The sequence below is a fragment of the Neolamprologus brichardi genome, chromosome 7 (assembly GCF_056152115.1).
Source record: "Neolamprologus brichardi isolate AB-2024 chromosome 7, ASM5615211v1, whole genome shotgun sequence".
Lineage (NCBI taxonomy): Eukaryota > Metazoa > Chordata > Actinopteri > Cichliformes > Cichlidae > Neolamprologus > Neolamprologus brichardi.
Window position 1 is genome coordinate 47,943,144 of NC_142110.1, and position 23,631 is coordinate 47,966,774.

General features: G+C 37.4%; 1 protein-coding gene across 1 annotated transcript in view; it reads right to left on the reverse strand.

Moving 5' to 3' along the window:
- astn2 (astrotactin 2) overlaps positions 1-23,631 on the reverse strand; it is a 278,673-nt gene that overhangs the window by 222,664 nt on the left and 32,378 nt on the right. The window contains exon 2 of the mRNA XM_006788981.2: positions 4,559-4,746. Within this exon, the coding sequence (XP_006789044.1) occupies positions 4,559-4,746 (188 nt within the window). The remainder of the gene's footprint in view (positions 1-4,558; positions 4,747-23,631) is intronic.

Below are 23,631 nucleotides of genomic sequence, written 5' to 3' on the forward strand. Positions count from 1 at the left end.
ATTTTTGCCCTTATTTAAATCAGTCAGTCTGTCAGTCAGTCATGTGTGTGAAGAGCTTGCTTTCACGGTCATGGGCCACCCTTCCTCTTGCCTTATGGTAGCTGGGATAGGTAACTGGAAGTAGTATCAGTCTATCGATGAATTACTACTCTAGATGGAAGCCTTGGCAATAACCTGCCAAGATACATACCACACTCAACCTGGAATAAAAATTGTTTATAGTCAGCATGATTATTACTAAAAACATGAGATAACTTAATCACTACATTTCAGCCTGTGTTGAAATGAATATCTGTTTCTGTCTGCTCCTGTCATATGATGGAGAGAGACTTTGTTGGAGAGGGACAGTGAAAAGCAAAGTGAGTTGGAAAACGATTGCTTGAGTGAGTGAGGAACTGACAGCTCAATGCCAGAAGAATAGAGTACTCACACTTCAGTCTGGCCCAGAACTGACAGCATCAGACATAATGATGTTCACTCAAAGGAGGAGACACCTTAGGGTCATAAGGCCAAACTGGCATACCTTGGCTGTATCCCAATTCTGGGTCTGCAGCCTTAAAGGCCTCATTTTAAGGCCGATTACGTCACAGCAACGCGGCGAAGGCTGTCCCAATTCGAAGGCTGCTCGAAATGCGGCCTTCAAATGTGTCCTTCATTTCCCTGAATTTTAAGGATGTGGCGGTGTAGACTTCGTGGCCCATCATATCCCAGAATGCATAGCGCGGGGGTGGGTGTGGATAATTTTGCCGAAAAAAAAACGGCGGGTGAGGGGCGCCCGAAGAGTAAACTTTAAGTAAGTACTGAATATTATGTCACTTATTTACGTGCAAATGTTTAATAATGAAGAACATTAAAACATTACTGTTGGCCACATGTCGGCAAAGTTATGTGACATTAGTGACGTTTGTACTAACTTGGTTTTAAAGCCTTTACTTTAAAATATACGCCGTCCAATAGCTGACCTTAATCTTACAGAGCTCATGTAGAAACAAACAAACAAATGAACAAAGGATTTTCTCCTTCATTTCTGTCAAACAAAGCTGTATGAAACGTTTACAGCTGTTAGTATCATGGTTGCTAGGCAACCTGAGCAGCGCGACGGAGGCTAGACCGTCCCATTTCACAAGCCTCGCACTTCCGGCCTTAGCGGTCTTTGAGTGCGCGGCCGGAAAGGCTGCGTACTTTAAGGCTGCAGACCCTGAATTGGGATACAGCCGTTGTGTCCTAGTCTTACCGCCTTACTGTGCATCCATTCACTTTTTTAAATTATTGGGATCCCAAGATATGAGACTGTCACTACCTGCTTAGCACTAGAGCTGATTACGATGACCTCCAGCTAAATATAGAATGAAGTCCAAGCAACTGTTGATATATAAACATGCACAGCCAGTCCATTGATTGTTCTTAATCAATTAGGCAGTTATCATTGTCACTGCCATTGTCATCTCAGTTATAAACCACATTTTATATTAATTTTTTTAACAACAAAACAGCTTTACAGTTAGGTTAAAAAAAATCATTGGACAATGACTTTTTAAAAATGGATTACATTTTTAATGACTCTGTATGCCACCACAGTGGAGTTTTCAGCAGACAATCAACATGTCATTGAAGTGCAGATTTTCACTTTTTCTTTTTTTGTTTGTTAATTTTTATTTTGATAATCTAAAAAATATACAGAAGTTCATTTAGCAAAGAAAAGAAAAATGCTATATAAAATAAAGCAAAATACATTTCAGTATTGCTTCATCTGTTCTGATTCAGTTATATATCGAAAATGGGTGGGAAGGATGTAAAAAAACTAAACAAAACAAAAAAAGCATTTTATTAACTGTTATACCAATTATACCAGTTTTTATGCACAGCCCCTTATTTTTTAAAGATTAAATTGGAGGAGATGAAATCAATATTAAAATGTGGTAAAAGAAAATATGGAAAAGAAAAATGTACACATCTGAAGCATAGCACATCATCTGTTCAGTATGGTGGCAGCATGTTACAGCATGTTCATATACAGCTGCTAATGGAACGGGTCATTCGTGTTTATTGATGACTGCTGATAGAAGTAGGAGGATGAATTCTGAAGTGTATAAGGCTATATACTCTGCTGAGATTAAGCCTAATGCCAAATCATTGCAAAGATTTTTCATGGCAGAGAAATGGGATATTCTCTAACAGCCAAATCAGTCACTTGAATGCAACCTTGTAGGACATGTTTTTTCAATTACAGCTGAAGGCTAGGAGATCCTGCAAGACCCTCTAAAAGTGCTGTCAGTAAAGGTCGAGCAAAGCATCTCAAAGGAGGAAACACAGTATTTGGTGATGCTCAGAGGTTCTCTACTTCAGCTAGTCATTAACTGCAAAGGATTTTCAAGTATTAAAAACAATACTGATATTTAAAATTATATCAGATCAATATGAATATCAAATGGGCCTGGCAAATGTATAAAAATGTCTCCAGTTCATAAACAGTTAATGAAATATTGTCAGATCCTTGGAAATAAAGCTGAAAGTCTGAACTTTTGAAAATTTTGAATGTTTGATTTAAAATTAACTTTGGGGGCTGATAGAGGCAAAAATACATAAAAAGGTGCCAGTGTGCAAAAACCTACATACCTAAATATAAATGTGCACAGAAGAAGGTTGTAAAGTTGGATTGGTAATTTATATTCTCAATGGGAGTTAATTTATATGGGCCTTTAAACTGTCGAAGTACCTAACAATCCTCCTCTGCCATTCCATTATGAACACCACAATTATGTGGTTTTAGTTTACACTAGCAATTTGGCTAAGACATCTAATCCAAAGTTAGTTGGGAAATAATGCCACCTCATGCCAGGACACTGATAAGTGGTAAACAAAATGGACAGACGGAGGGATTTTTTTTCCCTCGTACAATAGCAAAAAAGGTAGATAGATGGTGACTGAGTTGTCAGTGTTAGATTAGCTTGCGACATTGCCTTCCTGCTACACAGAAGTTACAGTTTCATGATGGAAATGATTTCTAATTTGACAAAAATGGCAAAATTAAAATGAAGGTCATTACACAAATAACTGCTTGTGGTGTCAGTTATGCAATGAAAAACACACGGTAATGTTCACTTTCAGTTTACTTTCAATGGACGTAATGCTGTTTTGATAGCCTTCTGCACACCCTTTCAGTTAAAGTGTCCCTAAAAGTGTTCTGAGGGAGAGTGAGAAGGAGATGAAGCTGAAGAGAGCCATGAGAGTAACACAGAGGTGTGCACACAGCGAGAATGTGGTGCACAGAGCAGAGAGGGGAGAAAGGAGGGAGAGTGGTGGGGTGTGCAAGGAGAGGCAAAGCAGAAAAAAGCCAATACAGAAGAGATGCGAAGTATGAGACCTGAAGCCTGAAAAATTGGAAATGTGTGGAGAATGTGAATTAGTAAAGTGAAGAGAACAGAGTCTAGAGTGGACAAAAAAATAAAAAAAATAAAAAAATAAGCAGTAAGAAGCCGTAAGCTGGAAGTGATAAAAACACTCAAAAGTACTGCCTTCTGTAACTTTTAATACATTTTTTATTATTAAAATAACTGCATTATCCTTATTTGTTTTATTTTTTACCCACTTTTTAAAAGCTAAGTGAAGAGAGAGTATGCTCGCATAAAGCACAGAACGTGGTGAAGAGTTTGTTCTTAACTTAAGGAAAAACATATTTTGGTACAGCAGAAAAGAATGGTGTAGAAATCAAAATTAGTGGAGGTGACTTGTAATGTGCATTTTGGTGTAGGTAGAAACTAACACTACTAACATAAAAAAATATATGGATTTATACAGTATAAACCTTTAGTTAGAAGTATCTAGATAAAGCTTGGTAGAAATGAAATGCATATCTGTCACTGATCAGTGATGATTATTCTTTATTGAACTGAATGATCTTCAATAATAAAGAGGAATAAAGAGGAGGAGACACTGCATGACTAGTAGTAGGTTGGTTAGTAAATTAGTGGTATTTAGGATTAAAGTTTTGCTCATACTTTGGTCTGACAAAGAATAAAATGCAATGCAGTCTCTACAAAATGGAAAGATTTTGTAAAAACCTTTTTAAAATATGAACACCTATCTGGCTATCTGTGTGTAGACCTTAGAGCGCACCATGTGATTTCAAAATTGACATTTTATTTAAATGACCTTTTGTTATGTCACAGTAATAAAAGCACAATATTAAAAGAATGAAATAAATGAACAATTTAAAGTAAAGGTGATAGTGATGACACTGCAAGATAAGTACCCTGCGATATGCTGGAATTCAGACACTCTAAAGCAAGGCAAGGTAAGTTTACCTATTTAAATGTTACACTTTATACATAAGGACCATTTACTGAATTTAATAAAGAAACAAAAAAAAAAAACAAAATAAAAATAAAAATAAAGGTCTGCACACCACAAACAGTCAACAATTCAAAAGGTGGACAAAACTTTGGAGGACCACAAAGGAAAAGATATATTTCTATTTCTGCATACAGACAGTTGCCATGCTGGACATGCATTCAAAGCTACAACCACAGATATTTCACTTTTAGTGTTTAGAACTTACCATAACTGAGATGTGTAGCAGATGCATGTGTTCATGCAGCACGTGGGCCGGTTCCCGGGCAGTAGGTTGTGTGGTCTGAGCTAAAAGCTCAGACTCAGTCATGGACACATGGAAGTACAGTGTCCCATTTTCCAACCACTGCTGCTTCCAATGTACCTGAGAAATTTCTTCCCCAGTACCAGACATCTCTGAAAAGAACAAAGAGAGAGAGAAAAAAAGGTTTTTTGCTTATTTTTTGTTTTTTATGAATAAGACAATGCACATGGACTGTCTGTGTGTACAGGACACGTTTTGCTAATGTTACTCTGTAAGGAAAACACATCCATTTATCATAACATCATATGGGATTATGTGTGCATATATTTTGTGCATGGCCTTGTCTCTGCACGCATAAACAGTCACTTCCAACTAGAAATCTAACTTCTGAAGATTATAGATTTCTTAGGTTCTGTTACAGCTGCGCAGCTGATTTGGTGAGAGTTGCTGTCAAGCCATTTCTCTGCTTAGCTGCTTTGCAATCCTTATTATGACAACTTATTAAGCCATGGTATTAGTTAGAGATTTGTAGAAATTCAAAAAGACTAAGTGGAAGTCATCACAAATATTTCAGCCATTACAACCAATACATCGCTTCAATTACAGATAAAATTAGTCACAGATGGAAAAGGATTATCCACGCTCATGTCCATTTGTTTACACTATTTTTCCCCATTTTCCTTTTATTTTCCTGTCACCCAAAAACAACAGACTCAAAAGTCTGCCAAAACATTCAATGGGTAGATAATGGGTTCATTAAGCTCAATTTTAAACATATATATCAGGAACAGTCGCAGAAACGCTGTCACTGCCCTTCTTCTTATCTGCGTTAATCATCCTACATTATATAAACCACCAGCTTCAGGCTAGTACTTACTTGAACTATCTAACAAAGGAAAGAATGAAAGGAAAGCTGGAAAAGTTTATAAGGAAAAGTGTGCAGGAAATGTACGAACGGAAAAAAAAATGACACACTCAGTTGAGTTTTATGGAGCAATGGAAAAAGGAGATGAAAAAGAGCAGGGAGATCACTGGTTTATCTTGATATGGATCATGGCACAAGAATCTAATGCTATCAAGTGGGAGTGGCTGCTCAGTAGAGCAGTACTGAGAAGCCTAAGGGAGCCTCCGGTTGCAAAGCTTGATACAGTATTTGTCATGTGGCTGGGTGACAAGGGCACAGACATCTACTGACATCTTCTATCAGTAGCAGGTAGCAAATGACAAATGGCTTTGGATACAGCTGGTTATTAACCTGCTGACTCTGGGTCAGAGGACACGGGCAGCAGGGGAGGGTTACATGAGCTGTGCTCAGCACTGAGACAGGCCTTTAGGTGCAGGGGGAGAATGCGCAGAACACAGACACTCCATAAGAAAATGACACAGTTCATCATGGTAGAAATCATGCTGTCATATGCACAGTTATAGTTACTTAAAAATATAGTAGTGTAGACCACAATTAATGACTATTTTGCCTATTTTATCCTTTTTACTAACTGTCGGGGGAAGGGGGACTGCACAAGGCAATCATTACATTTCACAAGCACAAATAATAATATTTTTGGTTATGATGATGATTAATTATTTGACAGTTTATACATAAATTCAACAATAAAAACTGCTTTAAGTCATAATGCACATCTTAAATGCAACTTCTCTCTGTGAAAGTGCACTTGAAACGTCCACACTCTTGCAAAAGACCTGGGAAATGCTGCATAATTTTGCTGACTACAGCTTATGATAAAATTTTGTAGGGTGTGACATTCTTAAATCCTACAACTGCTGGCTATTCGTCTATTAATGTTTAATCTGTAGGATGAAAGGAGAGTGCTTGACCTCTCACACCGAGAGATGGTAAAGTTTTGTCTGCTGGGCCACCAGTAACATACCTCCTGCGATGCTACTGTCTCCTGCCAAGCTCCAGTCAATCTTACCTTTCTTACACATTTTGTTTGTTTCAGGTAGTTTTATATGACTCTGATTTTACACAACAGTGAAAATGAGTTTGATACAGGTTAAAAGTGTTCCTGTGTGGAAAAGTAAAAGACACAGTTTGCAGTCACATGCAGAATAGATGGGAAGTCTCCAAAACAGTAGATGCTGTGAGGTTGTTGTGTATCTCTGTATGATCATTATGCAGATGAGGAAAGACTATTTTAAGACAAAAGAATGGTGTGTGTGTGTGTGTGTGTGTGTGTGTCTGTCCTTGTCTTTTGTTTTATGAGGCTTGTCATTGGGCATGAAGCCAGACGTTAGTGGGACATAGGTGTATGGCCTCAAGGTCTACTTGTAATTCATTAGGAGGCACATTATTAATGTGTACACGTGCATGAGTGTGTGCACATGTACACACTGGTTAAGTGTGTACACGTAAGCAATACTGCCAAACTGTGTCCAAGGACAGCCCAAAGAAATTCCAGTATTGACAATTTCATAGACTAGGAAAGAAATGTCTCCATGAATCACAAAGTAATTATGGCACATCTTGATTACTGGACCCTTAGAGTGTGAAAACCTCTTTTAAAATGCTTATGACTTTTTTATTGGCTATCTGTTCATAAAGTTTCAGTAGAAGATGCTATAAAATACATTATAGAAATTCTGTTATTCACATATGTCGGATTCTGCATGGATAAAACTGGCCATGAAACACTATGCAACAAAAGTGAAAATACTGAATTGGCCTCTTTTAACTTTTCATAAGTTTGCCTAACAGTTGGAGGAGAACTACTGAAAGCTTAGCTTAAAATCCTTGATAAAGTCTTCTTATTCTTTTCTAAATCCTCTCTGCAGGTACTTAATGTATAAATGAAATCTATTCAGCACTCATTGTCAGCAGAACTCTTATTACAAAACCTGGTGATCGTAAGTGCTCACTGTGCGTCTTACTGTGTTTCTCTCTTTGCCTAATTTAATCTGCTTCTCCTCAAGGATCTTTCATCTTTTCCTCCTCAATTTGCAAGCCTAGACTAGAAGTGCTGAGTTCAATTTTGGACTTACTGTAGTTTCCACATTCTTTTAAATTTTGCCTTGAGCAAGAGTGATTTCCACTTAGGATAGTCTCTCAGAGTTATACTTTTGATGACATTGAGGTTTTCCACCAACACAGAGTAAGAACAGTAAGGCCTGGGGCTCTAGCTCTTCATTCTTCCTACACAAAATACTCAAAATAGTAATAATAATAGTAATAATAATAATAATAATAATGATAATATTAACAAAGAAAAGATACAATAATTTGTAACTAGTAAGAATCTGTCTGGGTTTTGGTTTGGGGTTGGCGACGGAGGGTTGAGACACACAATACACTGCTTTTCTGTTACAGTAAAATACTGACAACTCAGCAAATTAAAGATGGAAATACACTTGAAATGTTACATTAAGACAGCGGTTCCCAAACTTTTTTCGCTGGGCCCCCCTTTGTTTTACAAGAAAAATCCTGCAGGGAGACCTACCTCGGCACTTGTCCAGGTGAAACCAAAGGGAAGATTTGCTTCACCATATTTTCTTGTCTTTGGCTTAGAATGAAGTTGGTTTGGAAACATATTCAGCGATGCTTCATCTCCTGCTTTGCGTTTGTGTAGGTGCCCTTTGCTAGCAGTGTCCAAGCGTTTTTCTTTTGTTTTCGTCCCTTTTCATACCGCGCTCCCCCCCTGCAATGGCTCTGTGCCCCCCCTAGGGGACGGGCCCCACACTTTGGGAAGCTCTGCATTAAGACATACAGGGATTTTTTGTTTTTTGTTTTTTTCCCCTCCCCTTTTAATCTGTAGTGGTTCAGCACAGAACCTATTTGGGCTGTGGCTTAACCAATTAGCCAATTAGCAAAAACACCTTGTTAAATGTCAGTTGGTCAGCTCGTTTATTTGTGAAGGTGTGATTGGTCCACCTGGATTTTTTCTCTTCCTGTTTTTTATTTAAACACAAACTGTTCCACATTTTGCAATGACCTCATTGAAGGCCAAAAGCCAAAATGCGTTGGTCACTTAATAAAGTTGTTCCCTATTACTTGAAGTAGGGCTGCTCGATTATGGCAAAAATGATAATCCCGATTATTTTCACTGAAATTGAGATCTCGATTATTTGACGATATTTATTTAACAATAACAATGTATTGAATAATGACTTTAAAGATTGTCAAAAAATAATATAAAATAGTGTGCAAATACTGATAACAGTGCAAATGTTTGCAATATAAAAAATAAATGAAAAATGTAAACATCTATGTTTAGTGAACTTTGCAGTGATGCTCTGTGGTGCAGCTACGACACTGTAGCAAAGTTTACACACTATGTCTACTTGATCCACGTCTGACTCCGCAAACCCATAATGTTTCCACACCACTGAAGTTTTTTTTACCTCTCTTTTCAACCAACGGCAGTCACTCTCCTCTCCAAATAACTTCTGCTTAGCTTTCCGAGCTTCTCTCGGGTCCTCTTAATCAGCGGTCCCCAACCCCCGGGCCTCGGACCGGTACCGGTCCGAGAGTTGTTTGGTACAGGGCCGCGAGAGTTGAGGCTCAGGTGTGAAATGTATAGTTTTCAGGGTTTTTATCGGTTTTCAGCGTTATTTTGTTATCGTTTTTATCGTTTACTCGGTTTTCCTTGGTCTTTTCAGGTGTGTTATGAATAAATTTTCTTTTTTTCGGTACCGGTACTAGTTTTATTTTGTTGTATTTATCCGCGACACCTTAAAGGCCGGTCCATGAAAATATTGTCGGGCATAAACTGGTCCGTGGCGCAAAAAAGGTTGGAGACCGCTGCTCTTAATTGTTGTGACACATGTTCGAAATGCAGAGAGGTGCGCTCGATTTGCCACATGGAGCAGCGCGAGAGTAAAGCACAAGGGAGGGGCTAATAATCGGCTCAGTCATTTTTAATGATCGTTGAAAGCCCAGATCGTAATCGTGATTAAAATTCGATTAATTGAGCAGCCCTAACTTGAAGTGTTGCTGGAGTCATCACGTCTTCATTTCTTTGTCTTCTCCATGCACCTTGGAAGTAGGTGAAGTTGTGCCAGAAATATTTGTTGCTAGCAGCTGGAAATGGCATAGTTAGAATGCACTCAAACTCCTCTGTCATCTTCAAACCTGTAACTGTCTTTTTATGCAAAATTTGCAGTGGGCTCATTTATGTCTCTAGTGGTTATTGGAGGAAAACACATGTAGATGGCTCAGAAATTGCCAAAACAGTGGATGAAGGTTAGTTTCAATTATTTACCACAGAGAGCAGTAGTCAGTGGTGTAAGCTCCAACCCCTCCATGTTCCCGAATTGGATAAATGACAGAAATAAAAAATAAAAATGGATGAATTGTGAAAAGACCTAAAATGGGTGAAATCAATTTAATCTGGCAACCATATTTATTGTACAAATCCCCTTTGCTATTATCCAAAAATGAAATGCACATTGAAACATTTCACCATGTACGCTGGCAGAGTATGCTGAACAGCAGTGCAAAGATGTGTAATGATGTCTTCCAGACATCAGCAGCAAAATCTAGGAACTGCTTGCTGACCATGAATGACACACACAAAAAAAAGATTTTAACATAGTGGTGGTTTGGGCATATTTTCCTCATTCAAAGCTCGAACTCATTTAAATACAATATCTCTAAAAATCTATGAGCCCACAAAGTCAAAATCTAATTCAGTGTCAATGGACCATCTCCAAAACGTATTACCTAAATACATCTTCAAATCAGTTTTCAGTGCTTTTATTTCCAGCTCAGGGAAGAGCAGCAATTTTGGAGATACTGACTTTGCTATCAGAAATTTTGCTTTAAATTGAAGATGCAGTGTCCTTTAAATTCAGACAGCTACACTGCTTACACCTTACAGTATGACTCATATTCCTTCTTCAATATCACAAGTACTAATAGAAGCACAACTAGGTTGTATGAGTCCCTACCTGAAGAAGTCTGACAGACGTGAGTTTAAAATAGATCTTGTATCTAATTATAAAGGCGCTGATTAACATATGCATGCCCATACATTCACACATTTTTCTGCTTGCCTACAAAACAACTACATGTTCCCAAAAGGTTAGCATTCATCATTATAAAGGTGATCATAGCTGTGCAGTGTCAGTGATTGTGCAAACCTGACAGCTCCTTGACAGTTCGTCAGCTCTGCAACAACTACATGTCATCAACATTTACTTTGATGAAAGCTGGCACCCTAAAGGCACTTTGCTGCCTGTCATTACATACGTGGCATAAAGTGTAACTCTATGGCTGATTGCACACCACATCTCACTGCTTAGGCTGCCTATAGTACGGATGACAACACAATAGGCAGATGAAAATTAAATAATTCACATGAGAAACGGATGGAATCACTGGCTTCAAATTTCTCTGCAGAAAATGAAAGCGAGGACAGAAAAGGAGAGGTGAGAGTGTGTCTAACAGAGAGGCAAACAGAGTGGGAAACAGAAAAAGGGGAGAAATATTTAACAGTCTGACACTCAGAGGTATTCAAGTATATTGCCATACCTTCTAGACATTCAAATTCTGCCACAAAACATTCCTGTCAGCTGTGACAATGGCACATTTGGTATGTTTTCATTTCAGCGTCACACAACTGTCGACTGTCAATAGAAAATGTTCAGAACAACCAGGCTTTAAAATTGTGTCTTTCACTAGCTGCTGCTGATGTGATAACCTTGTAAAATACCAATTACCATGTATAATAACCCTGAGTGCGGAGCACTATCTAGGCAAATCTAGGATGGGCTACAGTAGCAGGGTTCTCCTTCCAGTTTAATACCACCGCCACCCTAATGTCTCATTATGAACACTAATGGAATAGCTGGAATTCACATAAAGATCAATTGAAATGAGCACAATTAAAAAAGCATAAGGGTTTTTTTATTCTTTTTTTTCAGAAAATGTCAGTGTTGATTACACAGAGCTTCCACACACTTATGGTGATCACACTAGGTATAACAAAGTAATACGTTAGTGCGTTAACGAAGACATCGTTAAGTTCTGGACTTTCTATCGATCATTTAAATTGTGAAATAACTGAAAACAAGTAAATGAGAAAGCAAGTACAGAAAAAGCTGTAAGTACAGTTCCACATTCAGCACATCAGACTGTTGCTGTACTTCCTCGCTCAATCTGCACTGTGGGATCCAATTCTGTTGACTCAACACCTGTTCCTCTGGATGACCTGGTTTTCACCTCACTTCCTCACATGCTCGCCACTGCAGAGGCCACTTTATGCTCTTCAATGGCATTTCACAAAATGAAATGTTAAAAGACAAACATATCTACTAATAATATCACCAGTTTATACATAATTACCTATTATCCCGGTAAGTTTTTAAAAAGGGTTTGAAGAAACTTCTGTGATGATTAAATGTGCTTAATGTAATGGTACTCTCTTAATGGCTCTATTATGTGAAACCATCTCTAAATTAATCATAACTTGGTGAGTATGTTTAGTGACTATTAGAGTTCATTCTAAATGCATATCGCTACTGCGCTGCATACAGAATATAGCAAGGAAAACACCAATTACAGTTAATCTGTGCTGTAGGAAAACTATTACAGAACTTAAAACAATAACAACAATTTTGTCTCTGCATTTCTTTAAAAGCGCCTCTGAACAATCTTGTGCTAACGAGAACTCCTAACAGTGTAGTACCACTAAAGCTTTATAGCTGATGTCTAAACCCATGCTACCTCCCACTGCGTTCGATCACAGCAGCAGCTGTTGGATTGTGAACTGACCACCTCTTTCAGAAAACCAATTGCAATTTTTGAGCCATCACCAGTCAGGCTTCCAGCTTAAAAGAGAAGCTGACTTGTGATTTGAAAACAGGTAACCAAGGTTTGGTTAAAAATAGGACTGAATTGTAGTGAGTGACTTAAATTGAACAGATTGTTCATACATTTTCCCCCCACGGCAAAAACCATAGAAGTTAAGTGAAAGTAACTATTCACATAAAAGGGGTTTTCAACATAGCATGTGTGCTTTAACTTTGTAATGCTCAATACTTGTAAAATCAAGTTAGAACTCATTGTTATCTTACAATTTACACACTTTGTCACTCTGTCAAGAACTGGAGTAAGAAGTATCACAAAAAAATTAAAAGAGAGCCACACAGCACAGAACAAGCCAGGCAGAAGTAAGAAGCACAAGATTTCAAAGGCTCTGGAAAGAAAAGTAGTGAGAGGTGTGTCTAAAGACCCCAGGACAACTGTCAAGACAGTGAATGGCTGGCCAAGCTGGGAATTGAAGTTTGTTAAAGAAAAACACCACTAGAACCCTGCACATGAAAGGACTGCAAAGTTGGAGACCAAGAAAAGCAGAAGATACTCCTTCAAATCAAACTGATGTATGGTAAGGACAACCTTGAGAAAGATTACACATACTGGAAATGTGTGCTTTGGTCAGATGAGACAAAACTAGAGCTTGTTGGCCACATAGTATGCTGCTTGTGTTTGGAGAAAAAAGGGAGAGACATACAACCCAAAGAATTACACAACCAAAGAGTTGTACCTTACCCACCGGGAAACTCAGTGGTGGGAGAATTATCCTGTGTAGATGCTTCAGTGGTATCTCGAACTGTGAATTTCATCAGAGTGGAAGAAATCACGAAGAAAGAAAGATATATAATTTTTTTGAAAGAAACCCTCAAACAGTTAGCAGCATAACAAAACAAAGGTTACTGCTGGTGAAGAACTACCTCAAGACTGACTGGCTTTATTTCTACTGAACATCTGTGGAGTGAACTGAAGACCGAGGTCCATGCCAGAAGGTCCTGGAGGAGGAAAATCTGGAGGACTTTCAGAGATTTGCTGAAATAAGAACGAACTGGAATTGCTCAGGACACATGGGGGTTAATAATTCTGTCCTCATTTGTACAGTGCTGTGAAAAAGTATTATTGACCTGAAATTCATTGTCACATAATTACCAGTTAAAAATATAAACCTGAGACTACAGTCTCATGCACCCAGTGTTAGGTGTAATGTGTTACAAAATAATGCGTTACTGTAATCACATTTCATTTTTCCGCAATGCAGTATTGCAACTTGTTACTGTACTAATTTCAATATTTACAGTGCAGTTACAATTATGCAATCACTTGCACTACAAAGGTTCTTCAGTTACCTGCACACCGGACAGAAAGAAAGTGTCAAACAGACAATCATTTTTCTCCCTACGCACGTCCTGCTGCAGTCACCTGATTTTAGTTTGTGTGTGTGCAGGAGGATAATGGTGAAGTGGTAAAGCAATACAGCTTTTTCAAGAACAGAACTATGGACATAACTTTTAGTTTTATTGCACAAAAGGACAAGAGCGCAATGATAAAGTGGAAACTGTATCCAGGAAACAAATGCAATATACTGCTAACACAACTTCTGCTCTTTCCAAGCATCTGCACAGACAGAATGCTAAAGAAAAGTTCATCTCTAGAACTGCTGTAGCAATGGCTTTGAAGACTCTTTGCATTGTGTTGTCAGGTTTGTGTTCATACTTAGGCTAAAAACTAAAAGAAAGATCATATGTGTGTCCACATTAGCATAGAGATTTGTGTTGTTGTCTGGGACTGTAGCCTAAGGTTTATATGGTTAACTGGTAATTAGAGTATATGACAGTGTTTTCAGATCATTTATTGGAGTAACAAGAAATTAATGTAAAGAGTAGCATAATGAATTACCCCAACACTGCACACACCAACACAAATCCACATCCTAATGATGATACACATACAATCTTTCTTTTAGTTTTCATGGTGTTGAAGGTTTTGTCATCTATGTGATGCATTCTTGGAGCTTTGGGGAAGGTTCACCACTGCTCACAGTGTTCTGCAGCCTTCAGACCTTTGAACATTGGCCAGGTTCTATTTAACTTCTTCATTCAGCTGATCTAGCAGTAATCAGTTCTTGGTGTGGCTAATGAAACTGAACTCAGATTTAAAAGAAAACTATGTTAACCCAAGTTAATTCACAATTTAAAAAGATGGGGTAACTACATTGTCCCACAGGGCCAGGTAAGTGGTGGCATAACAAATTAAGTCACAATTTAAACAAGTTATTTTGAATTTAATTGGGTTATATTTGTCTTACACTAAAATTCATTTGATGATCTGAACCATTTAAGTGTGACAAAAATGCACAAAACCCCAAAACACCATGAAAAGAAATACTTTTTTCAAAAATGTTGTATTATTTTTTTATTTAACTAACTATAGATATTGTTTAACACTATCCAAAGACAAATGCAAAGCAAAAAAGGCACTATAAAACAAGATTTATTATATTGTTGAACTAACAGATCTCTAAGGAACCTTTTTGTTAAGAGCTAAATTCAATAAACACATAGCTGTTTGTCACTGACTGCACTGTGTGGCTCAGCTGAGGCCTGGATTATCTCTCATTAGCATTGAATACACTATATTGTTTGTGTAATTATCATATCATGCCTGTGGGTGTGCAATTCCATGTGCATGCCTCCAAGTACTGTGTATGTATATATCTACATCTATCTATCTATCTATCTATCTATCTATCTGCTCATGGCTTCATGACTTCACTAGAGCTCAGTCATCAAGTCATGATCATCTTCCTTTTAAATATAAGTCAATATATTATTTTAAATTCTTTAAATGACATGTTTATTGGGTATTTAGGTCTAAATAGAAATGGACTTTTCTTCAGAACATTACCATCCCACTAAAAACTACTTCAAGAGTAATGTGTGGCTCTATAAACACTTTGCTCATTGTGCTTTTTGGGATTTGCAAGGCAGAGTGCCAAAAAATGAGCAGGAGCCCTCCTATTCGTAATGTACTTAAAGTGACACATTAACAGGATAAACAGTCCCCTTATCTGCTGAGTGCATAGGCTTCTTCTAAAAACACTACAATCCCATTAACAGGACCTCTTCTGATTTCACATCTCTCCCATTCACTCCTACTATATGTAAAGCTTGTCCACTGATGGGAGTTGTCTGCTAGTGCCAATGTGGGAGGCTTCAATATAATAATACACACATCAGAATTTACTAATCCTTTGTTTTGGTCTCTTCAATTGAGACCTTGGTCAAGTTCAGTAAGTCACTCACAGTGAAGTCTGTTTCCAATTAAAGCTAAATAAAGGAAAAAAATAATCTTAACACATACTGTTTAAGAAAGCTTAAATCCTCCTAATATGTAATGTGAAGGATAAAACCACTGCAGTTTTATTGTTGCAAGTTATCAATTTCTGTTTACTTATTTTTTTCAATTACTTATCTTTCCTTAGTATTCAAAGGTATACTTGTATACTAAGAAACTGGTCACAATTGAAATAGCTAAATATTTACTGATGGCACTGAATGTTTAGAAAGTGAAGTTGTGTGTGGGGAAAAGGAACAAAATGTAACAAAGATTTCACAGTTTGCAATGTGCTCTAAACAGAAAATAATATGACAAATATAAAATAAAATAAAAAATTTCACTTCCTCTTTCAGGTAGAATTAATGTAGCATGGAGGTCTGGGAGAGTGCCTGTGGAGCAGCAGAGTGGGGTGATAGTTCCCATTTTCAAAAGAGGGACATGAGGGTGTGCTCCAGTTTCAGGAGTATTACGCTGCTCAGTCTCCCCTCGAAAATGTATTCATTTCAGGGTGTGGGGAAGGAGGCTCCAGCTGATTGCATTGCTCCTACTGAATCCAAGGTTTGACAAAGTCTTTCCTGGCTGTGGAACAGCGGACCAAATTATCAAATTATTAAATTATCTTTGTAAAACTTCTCAAGGTATCAAGGGAGTCTGCAAGATAAGTGGTTCCAGGTCCATTGCCATGGGCCATAATGTCCTTGTATAATAAAGTGGGAGTTGTGTCTGCATCCTTGTAACTAACCATAGGTGATTTAGGCATCTGTTAAGATGCCTCAAATCATCTCACTTTGGAGGGTTTTGAAGCAACTAAGAGAAGACCGAGGGTCGCGCCATATATTTCATAAGGCTTGGGCAGGGAAATGTCTCTTGATCCCCCATAAAAATCTCCAAAGACTAAGAAAGGTCTTTGCATTCTGCCATCATGACTTGTGCATGTGCTTCCAAAGGAAGCACTACCTTCTCACAACAAAAAAACTGCTGATGGCCAGTGTGAAATGCCATTTTTGCAGTGCAGACTTTTTTTTTTTACATTACTTATCCATGTCATCATGTGCCACATTTGCATGGCACTGGCCTAGCTGTTAGTTTGACAACTCAAGACTTTCATAGTAAGGCAAATGTCCACACAACATAGAAAATTCTTAGTGATAGCATGTTTGCAGTGTGCATCTACAGTAATGTTACCATTAGCTTTGAATGTAGGCCCAAAGGTCAGTGCTCTGTCAAACGTGCAATGCTGAGGAACACCACTCCAAAATAAATGAATAAATAAATAATTGTAAATTTTCCTTCAAAGAGTTGAACTCAGGAGTTTTGTAAGCACGAAAACCACACAGAGAGCTACAACTCCTAAAATATGGGTAATACTATGCAGCCCTTTGCATTCATTGGCTCATCTAACTACTCAGAGCACTTACTTTGTGCTTTAATGGGGGGGCTCTAAATGTGTACATCTGTATAAAATGGGTTCTGTAATAGTCTGATTTTAAAAGGTAAAACATCTTAATAAAAATGATCTTATTTGGTGATTTTTTTCTGTCTTTTTACTGTGAGGGACATGCTTGAGTGCTGGTATAAAAGCCAGAAGAAATACTGTTTTGCCAAGAGTAACCTTGTAAAAATGTAAGGGGATTTCTTCAATGCACCCAGGGTAAAAACAAAAAAGGTCAGGGATGATTTATAGGGGAAGTTCAACTTAGAATCTCATCTCATTATGTAGGAAAAGAAAAGGCTAAATAACCAAGTATATACCAGACTCTGAATATCATTTTATATGTATTCTCATCTTCTTATTAGACATCATCCTCAAGTGACTAACTTAAGCTTGACAAGATGAAACTGACACTTCATTAGTAGATTAATCTGTTGTATGTGGCACAGACACCCCATTACTAGCATGGTCACTATACTATTTTATTTACACACTTCACTTTGAAATCAGTGACTTATAACAGTAGCGGAAAACATTTTTCTTTTTTCCTGAGTTGTAATACACAGAAAAATAGGGGAGTGATGAGTAAACATCCTATTGGAGCCTACAGGTGGTGTTGGGGTCTTGAAGGGGTTTAAACAGCAGGCAGCACAGCAGGGCTACAGTGGAACTGACATTTCAAGCAAGACAATATTTGCAATGTAAACAGATCACCAAATTAGAGTGTGTGTTTGGCATATGATGTGAGGGCAGAGAGGTGTGTTAGTGTGTATGAGGTATTGTACCTTGGATTGACTGCCTGAACTAGGTGGCCGAATTGATTTGCTTTTCCCGTTAAATTGAACAACTTTCATGAGATGTGTGCAGCAAACCAACTATTGGTGTTCTGGAGATGGGGACCTAATTACTTATCTGAAATGTACAACAGACCAAAAGCATCAATACGGCATGATTTTTATTTGAGTCTTTATTTATAGTTGTTTTGGGATTTTTTTTTAAATGACAGCAACGAGCAAAAAAATTGCCACTTAAAGAAGTCAAAGTCAAAGTTTTACTTTATTAGTCCTATTTTTTTAGTTTTAGCATTTGTTGGGAAATTTTTTTTGCAGCTATTGCATTTTCAGTTGCTCCCTTATTCACAAAGGATCAGCATAGCACATAAGTGGACGTTCCTTCAGTCTCCTCTCAGAAATACACCAGGAATCTTTTACTTGCCAAATGTCTTAACCTCTGCAGTATGTAACCACTGGAATCTATAAATGTAAATTTTTATAATCAAATTAAAAATAAGTGAATAAAAAAGTAAAAAAAATAAAAAAAATAAAAGTGTAAATAAATAAATAAAAAACAAGACTTTTTGTTCTAAAGCAACATTTTTCATCTTAACACCTGAACCATAAAATAATACCCAGAAAAATGAAACTGGAGCGTGTATCGAAACATCTGACAAGGAAAAAGTAATAAATACAAATTTCATTATAGATGAGCATATAGGAGATACATATGGCATTTATTGCTTAAAAATGCATTGTGCAATTTCAGTTTTTGGGACAAAACTAGTCATATTGATGATGTAGAGATATCAAAAAGCTCACAAACATATATGTATCAAATATGATACACATAGGGTTTTTGAAATAGAATAAAACATGTTTTCGGTCATGGCATCATTTTTATTATAAATTGGTCTTATTTCAATAAGGACAGGAGTAAGCTTTTGTGGAGACAGAGCTTTTGACAAAGATTATCCTTGAGATTGATGCCCTTAGAACTATAAACTGCCTCCTCCATTTTCCACACTATACCATCACCTTATCATCAGAGCAGTTTATGTACTTTCTCTTTAGTCCTCAGTAGAACTAAAACCTGAGAATTATTTGCAGCTCTGCCATTATAGTGTCATTTTTCAGTGGCATGTTTCATAAATCTCTGCAGCAAGATCCATGATGAGTAGTTTCGCTGGCAGCCTCCCATCTGTGTCTTCTTCACTTATGGTTCCAGGGCACAACCTCTGCTGCCATCAATAATCTTGTAGTTATTTGATTAATTTCTTTTTGGATGATTTTTTGAAATACTTAAATGTTCGGGCCCTGGCTCCTTATCCATCTCTCTAAAGTGTGGTGCCGCTCGCATTCTCAACTGTTGAGGTTTGAGTAATCCAACATTCATTTTTGTATTAACAGGTTATCCTTGAATCCGTTGCCTATTTATGGCTAGTGAACTCATTCCTCTTATCTTATGTGCTTCCTCTTGAGGTTTGCTTGTCATGTGCACTTAGAAAAGGACTGTCGTTCGGAGCTAAGTAGCAGGAACCAGCATGCCAAGTGGGGCCTTTGGTGGATTGATGGTCTCCCTGTACCTGTGCAGATTATCTTTAGGTGTTCTATACCTTTAAGAGTAGCTATTACTCTGACCAATTGCATTTTAATAATTTTCTGTCATCTCCACTAATCTGCCCTCTGGACAGATATCTAAAATACTGCGGTACAACTTTTAATCTGGTGCAGGGACGGTTATTCAAAGTTGAAATTCTTACAGTAATAGGAAACAATATATTGCTGATCTTGAGAAACACTGTCTTTTTTTGTTTCCGTCTTTATTAATTTTTTTCAAGACATTAATATTCTTCCTCTTCAGTTGTGCGTTTATGGCAAAGTATGCCCAGATTCTGCTATAAATAAGCTGCTATAAATAATGAGCTTCTTCTGATTTTTAAGAGTTAATTAATTTCCCATGAGCTGCATCTCAAGTGATTAATGATGGTTACACCACTGGCATGCTGACTTTGGTACTCGGTCACCGGAGATAAATCAGTGGTGCACTGAAAAGTGTCATACCCCAGCTGTGTCCAACATGTCCACTTTAACTGGCTTTGTGACCAATGACACAATTATGGGGTGACTGTGGATGTGCATGATCATAAGTCAAGTTGTTCGCTATTCTGGGGCAAAGGGACACGATGACAAGTGTGTAGTGGATCCCTATATGTTTGGACGCTTTCATTTTTTTGGTTAACACATTTTTTCTTTCTCTTTGTTTTAAATAAAAAAATGAGGCTATTGATTTTACTGCCCAGGATTATTTTCGCAAAGATGTGATTAGGTAGTGTCAAGTGTAAAGGAAAAGGAAAGAGGCTGCTATGATGGACACTAAATGTTAGCCATAGTACAGCAAATACTTGTGAATTAGTAATGTCTGTGTTTAACCCTTTGCGAGCTTTAATCACCATGCAGAGATTCTTTTACATAGATAGGAAAAGAAGATAATATCAATTTTTGGTACATAATGTATCTCAAAGGCCTATATTTAGGACCAGAGCATGAAGAAGCATTATTATGTTTTGACAAAAACCGTTTTTGCTTTTACCTGAAATCATTCCCCATCTTAGACAATTAATGCTTTTTTACTCTCAATATTCTATTGTTGTGCAAAAATGTGTTCCATAGTGTAGTGAACTGCATGACATGACGGTGACTCACCATGCAGAGTAGAAAGAGAGGCAGCATTGAGGGTGTGGCAATGTCATTCCAGCAGTGCACTACAGTCTCAGTGCCTGGAATGTTGTGCCTTCACCTCATGTTAAGAAGGCACATTATTTATAAATATGGTCAAATTCCACAACCTTATTTGTTGGTGTGTTGGGGTTTTTTTGTCTTCTCACTTGTACAAAATACATTAAAGTATATTTTTTAATACTTCAAAAAAGAAAAACACACAATTGCTCAATTATCTTTAAGCCGGATTACAACCTTGAGAATACATAAAATATATAACTAAGTAGCTGAGTGACACACGGTGCACTATAATGGCCTTTTCTTTAATCTGGTGGGACTTTACAGTTATCACAAACTGTAAGTGCAATGGAAGTGACACTTGCATTTTGCCAAATCAAAATTACAAGTGTCAGAAGAAATGGTTCAGTGTTCTGCTGGAAGTGCTAGACTTTTGCAAATGAACCACAGAAATGCCTGTGCTTGTGAACAAACATTTTTTTGTAGTTAAATATGTTATTCATGCTATTTATATTGCAAACCTGAAGGTGTGCTGGAAACTGACTCATTATAAATGGTTCACACAGGATAGCGCTGTAATGTATGTTGACAAATAACTCCTGCTGGGCCATTCCTGGTGTCCCTTTTCAATACACTGAGTAATAGAGGACATTGGTGGAGCACTCCATCTTCTTTTGTAAGAAGCCCAGCTAGCATAACATATGGAGCATTTGAGTTGGAATTTACAACAGTGCTTTCAGAAAACAAAGCAAAAACAACAACAACAAAAATAAAACAAGAATTGGGTCAGCTACTTTTTATAAGGATGCTGATAAATCTTTAGCTGTATAAATATTTAAATCTAAATTGAATGAAACTTTAAATAATTAAAATAACTTAAGAAAAAGGTTATTCCTTTACTTTTAATAAAATGTATCTCTGGAGGTATTTTGAGATTTAACTATTATCTATTATGGGTCTTTTAAGATATCTATTATCTTAAAAGACCCTTAAAAGACCCTTGGCAAAAACAACTTTACATACACAGACAAAGATGGTGCAAATAGATCTTAAAAACATAATGAAGAACCAAAATGATCAGACTGTAGCAGAATCCATAAATAGCCCTGCCGAGTCACTTTTTTCAATGAACTGATTATAGCCACGTTTCATATAAATATCCACTGCCTATCATAATGTAGAGTGCTTACCAACATCAATAACAGGAAAAAACTGCCTCCTTTTCTGCATATTCTGTCTTTATATTCATCACTTGATAAGTTGGATTTAAAATTGCAATCGCAGCTCAGTGGTTTTAAACATTTGCATCATATTACAGATTCAAAATTTCACCAAGGCGACATCGTTTGCATGATTCAGAAGACATTAGCAGAGTCTATAAAGGTCTCCCAGTGTCGCAGGGAAATGAAATCACAGGATATGACTGTCACCTACCCGTGAAACAATATTCACAAGAAGAAAAATCAAAAGAAAATAGAAAACAAACAGCTATTGCTGGGTTGTGGCTATGAATATACTTGAAAACTGAATAAGAGCAGCATTACTATTTAAAATTCACTTCATTCAAATCTCAAACTAGAGGGCACTGCCAAGGCCAGTGGCCTATCTATCAATTTTAACAAACGTAATGCTGACCTGCACCAAAATTTTAATGGGTTCTCCCTCTGCCCATCTTCTCTCATTCTGCTAAGCTTTATGGAAGTCAGCTGCATAGATCTTGCCTCATCTTGCTGACATTTAGACAGAAAAACAAAGAAAACAACAGTGAAAACCTATGCAACAGGCAGGCGAAAGAACAACGACAATTTGTGTCATTATGAAACAAAAGCCATAAAATTTGAACTTAGTTATCTTAAGATCGAAACAGGCTAAAAAATTAAATACTGCTAATATCCACATAACTCCTCCCAAACAAATTAATCCATAACAAACATTCTAAAAGTAGATGATTTCCAACTGTCCCTGATGTCCTCACCATGCAGTCCACCTCCTTGTGAAAAGAATAAAAAAAAAAAACTCAAAAGACCTTAATCCCCTCTAATTCCTCTCTTTTGTCTTTCCCTCATTTTTAGATAAATAAATAAGTAGAGAATCAGAGGCAACTTGGCATGGTATACTTTATTAGTGTAAGAGGCTTATCGTCAACATATGAACCCAGTTCCAATATCACTCAGTACTATATAAAGTTTCAGCTCTGGCTACTGACAATGGGAATAAAAATGCGAAAGGAGATTAAGGAAAAGCTGCAGAGGACCACTGAGACAGCATGTGGTATGGTTGATAGAGAGAGAAATATCTTGAAAAGTTCATGCAACAAGTACATCAGAAGAATGTCAGACTGTCATGCTAGCCCACTGTGAATGTTCCCAGTGAATCCTTAGTTTCAGTTTAGTTTTGATTAGTTTCAGTTATAGTTTTAGTTGTGTTTGCAATAATTAAGTGTAAAAAAATCCCAGTTTCATCATATCAGTCATTCTCTTCTGCTTATCCTTGGGTATGTTGCTATTCCAGCTACCATACCATGCACCCTGGACAGGTCGCCTGTCTGTCGCAGGGCTAACATGCAGAGACAGACAACTCACATTCCCACCTATGGGTTCTTTAAATAAATAAATAAAGGCAGATGAACAACCATTGATACCAGGCAACTATAAAATGTATATCTTGGCCCCAATGAGACTATTAACTCTTGCAGCACCGGGTGTTCGTAATTTTGGTTCAAGTGAATTGATAAACCTTTTGAAGGTAATTGACTCACACAGTTGTGTAGATATCCCAGTCCTGTTGTCTCGGGATGTATCACGCTGCCTTGCCTGGGGTTAGCTTCTGTTTTCTGGGGATGAGGGTTGAGTGTGCTCCCTTACCTTCTCAAGGTAAGCTAGGTTAGCCTTCTTGTGTGAGCTTTTCAAGTGCACTTTAAGGTTTGTGGGATTTTTTTCCCCTTTAGAAATGTCCCTCATAATTTGTCTGTTTCCACTACAAGACACTT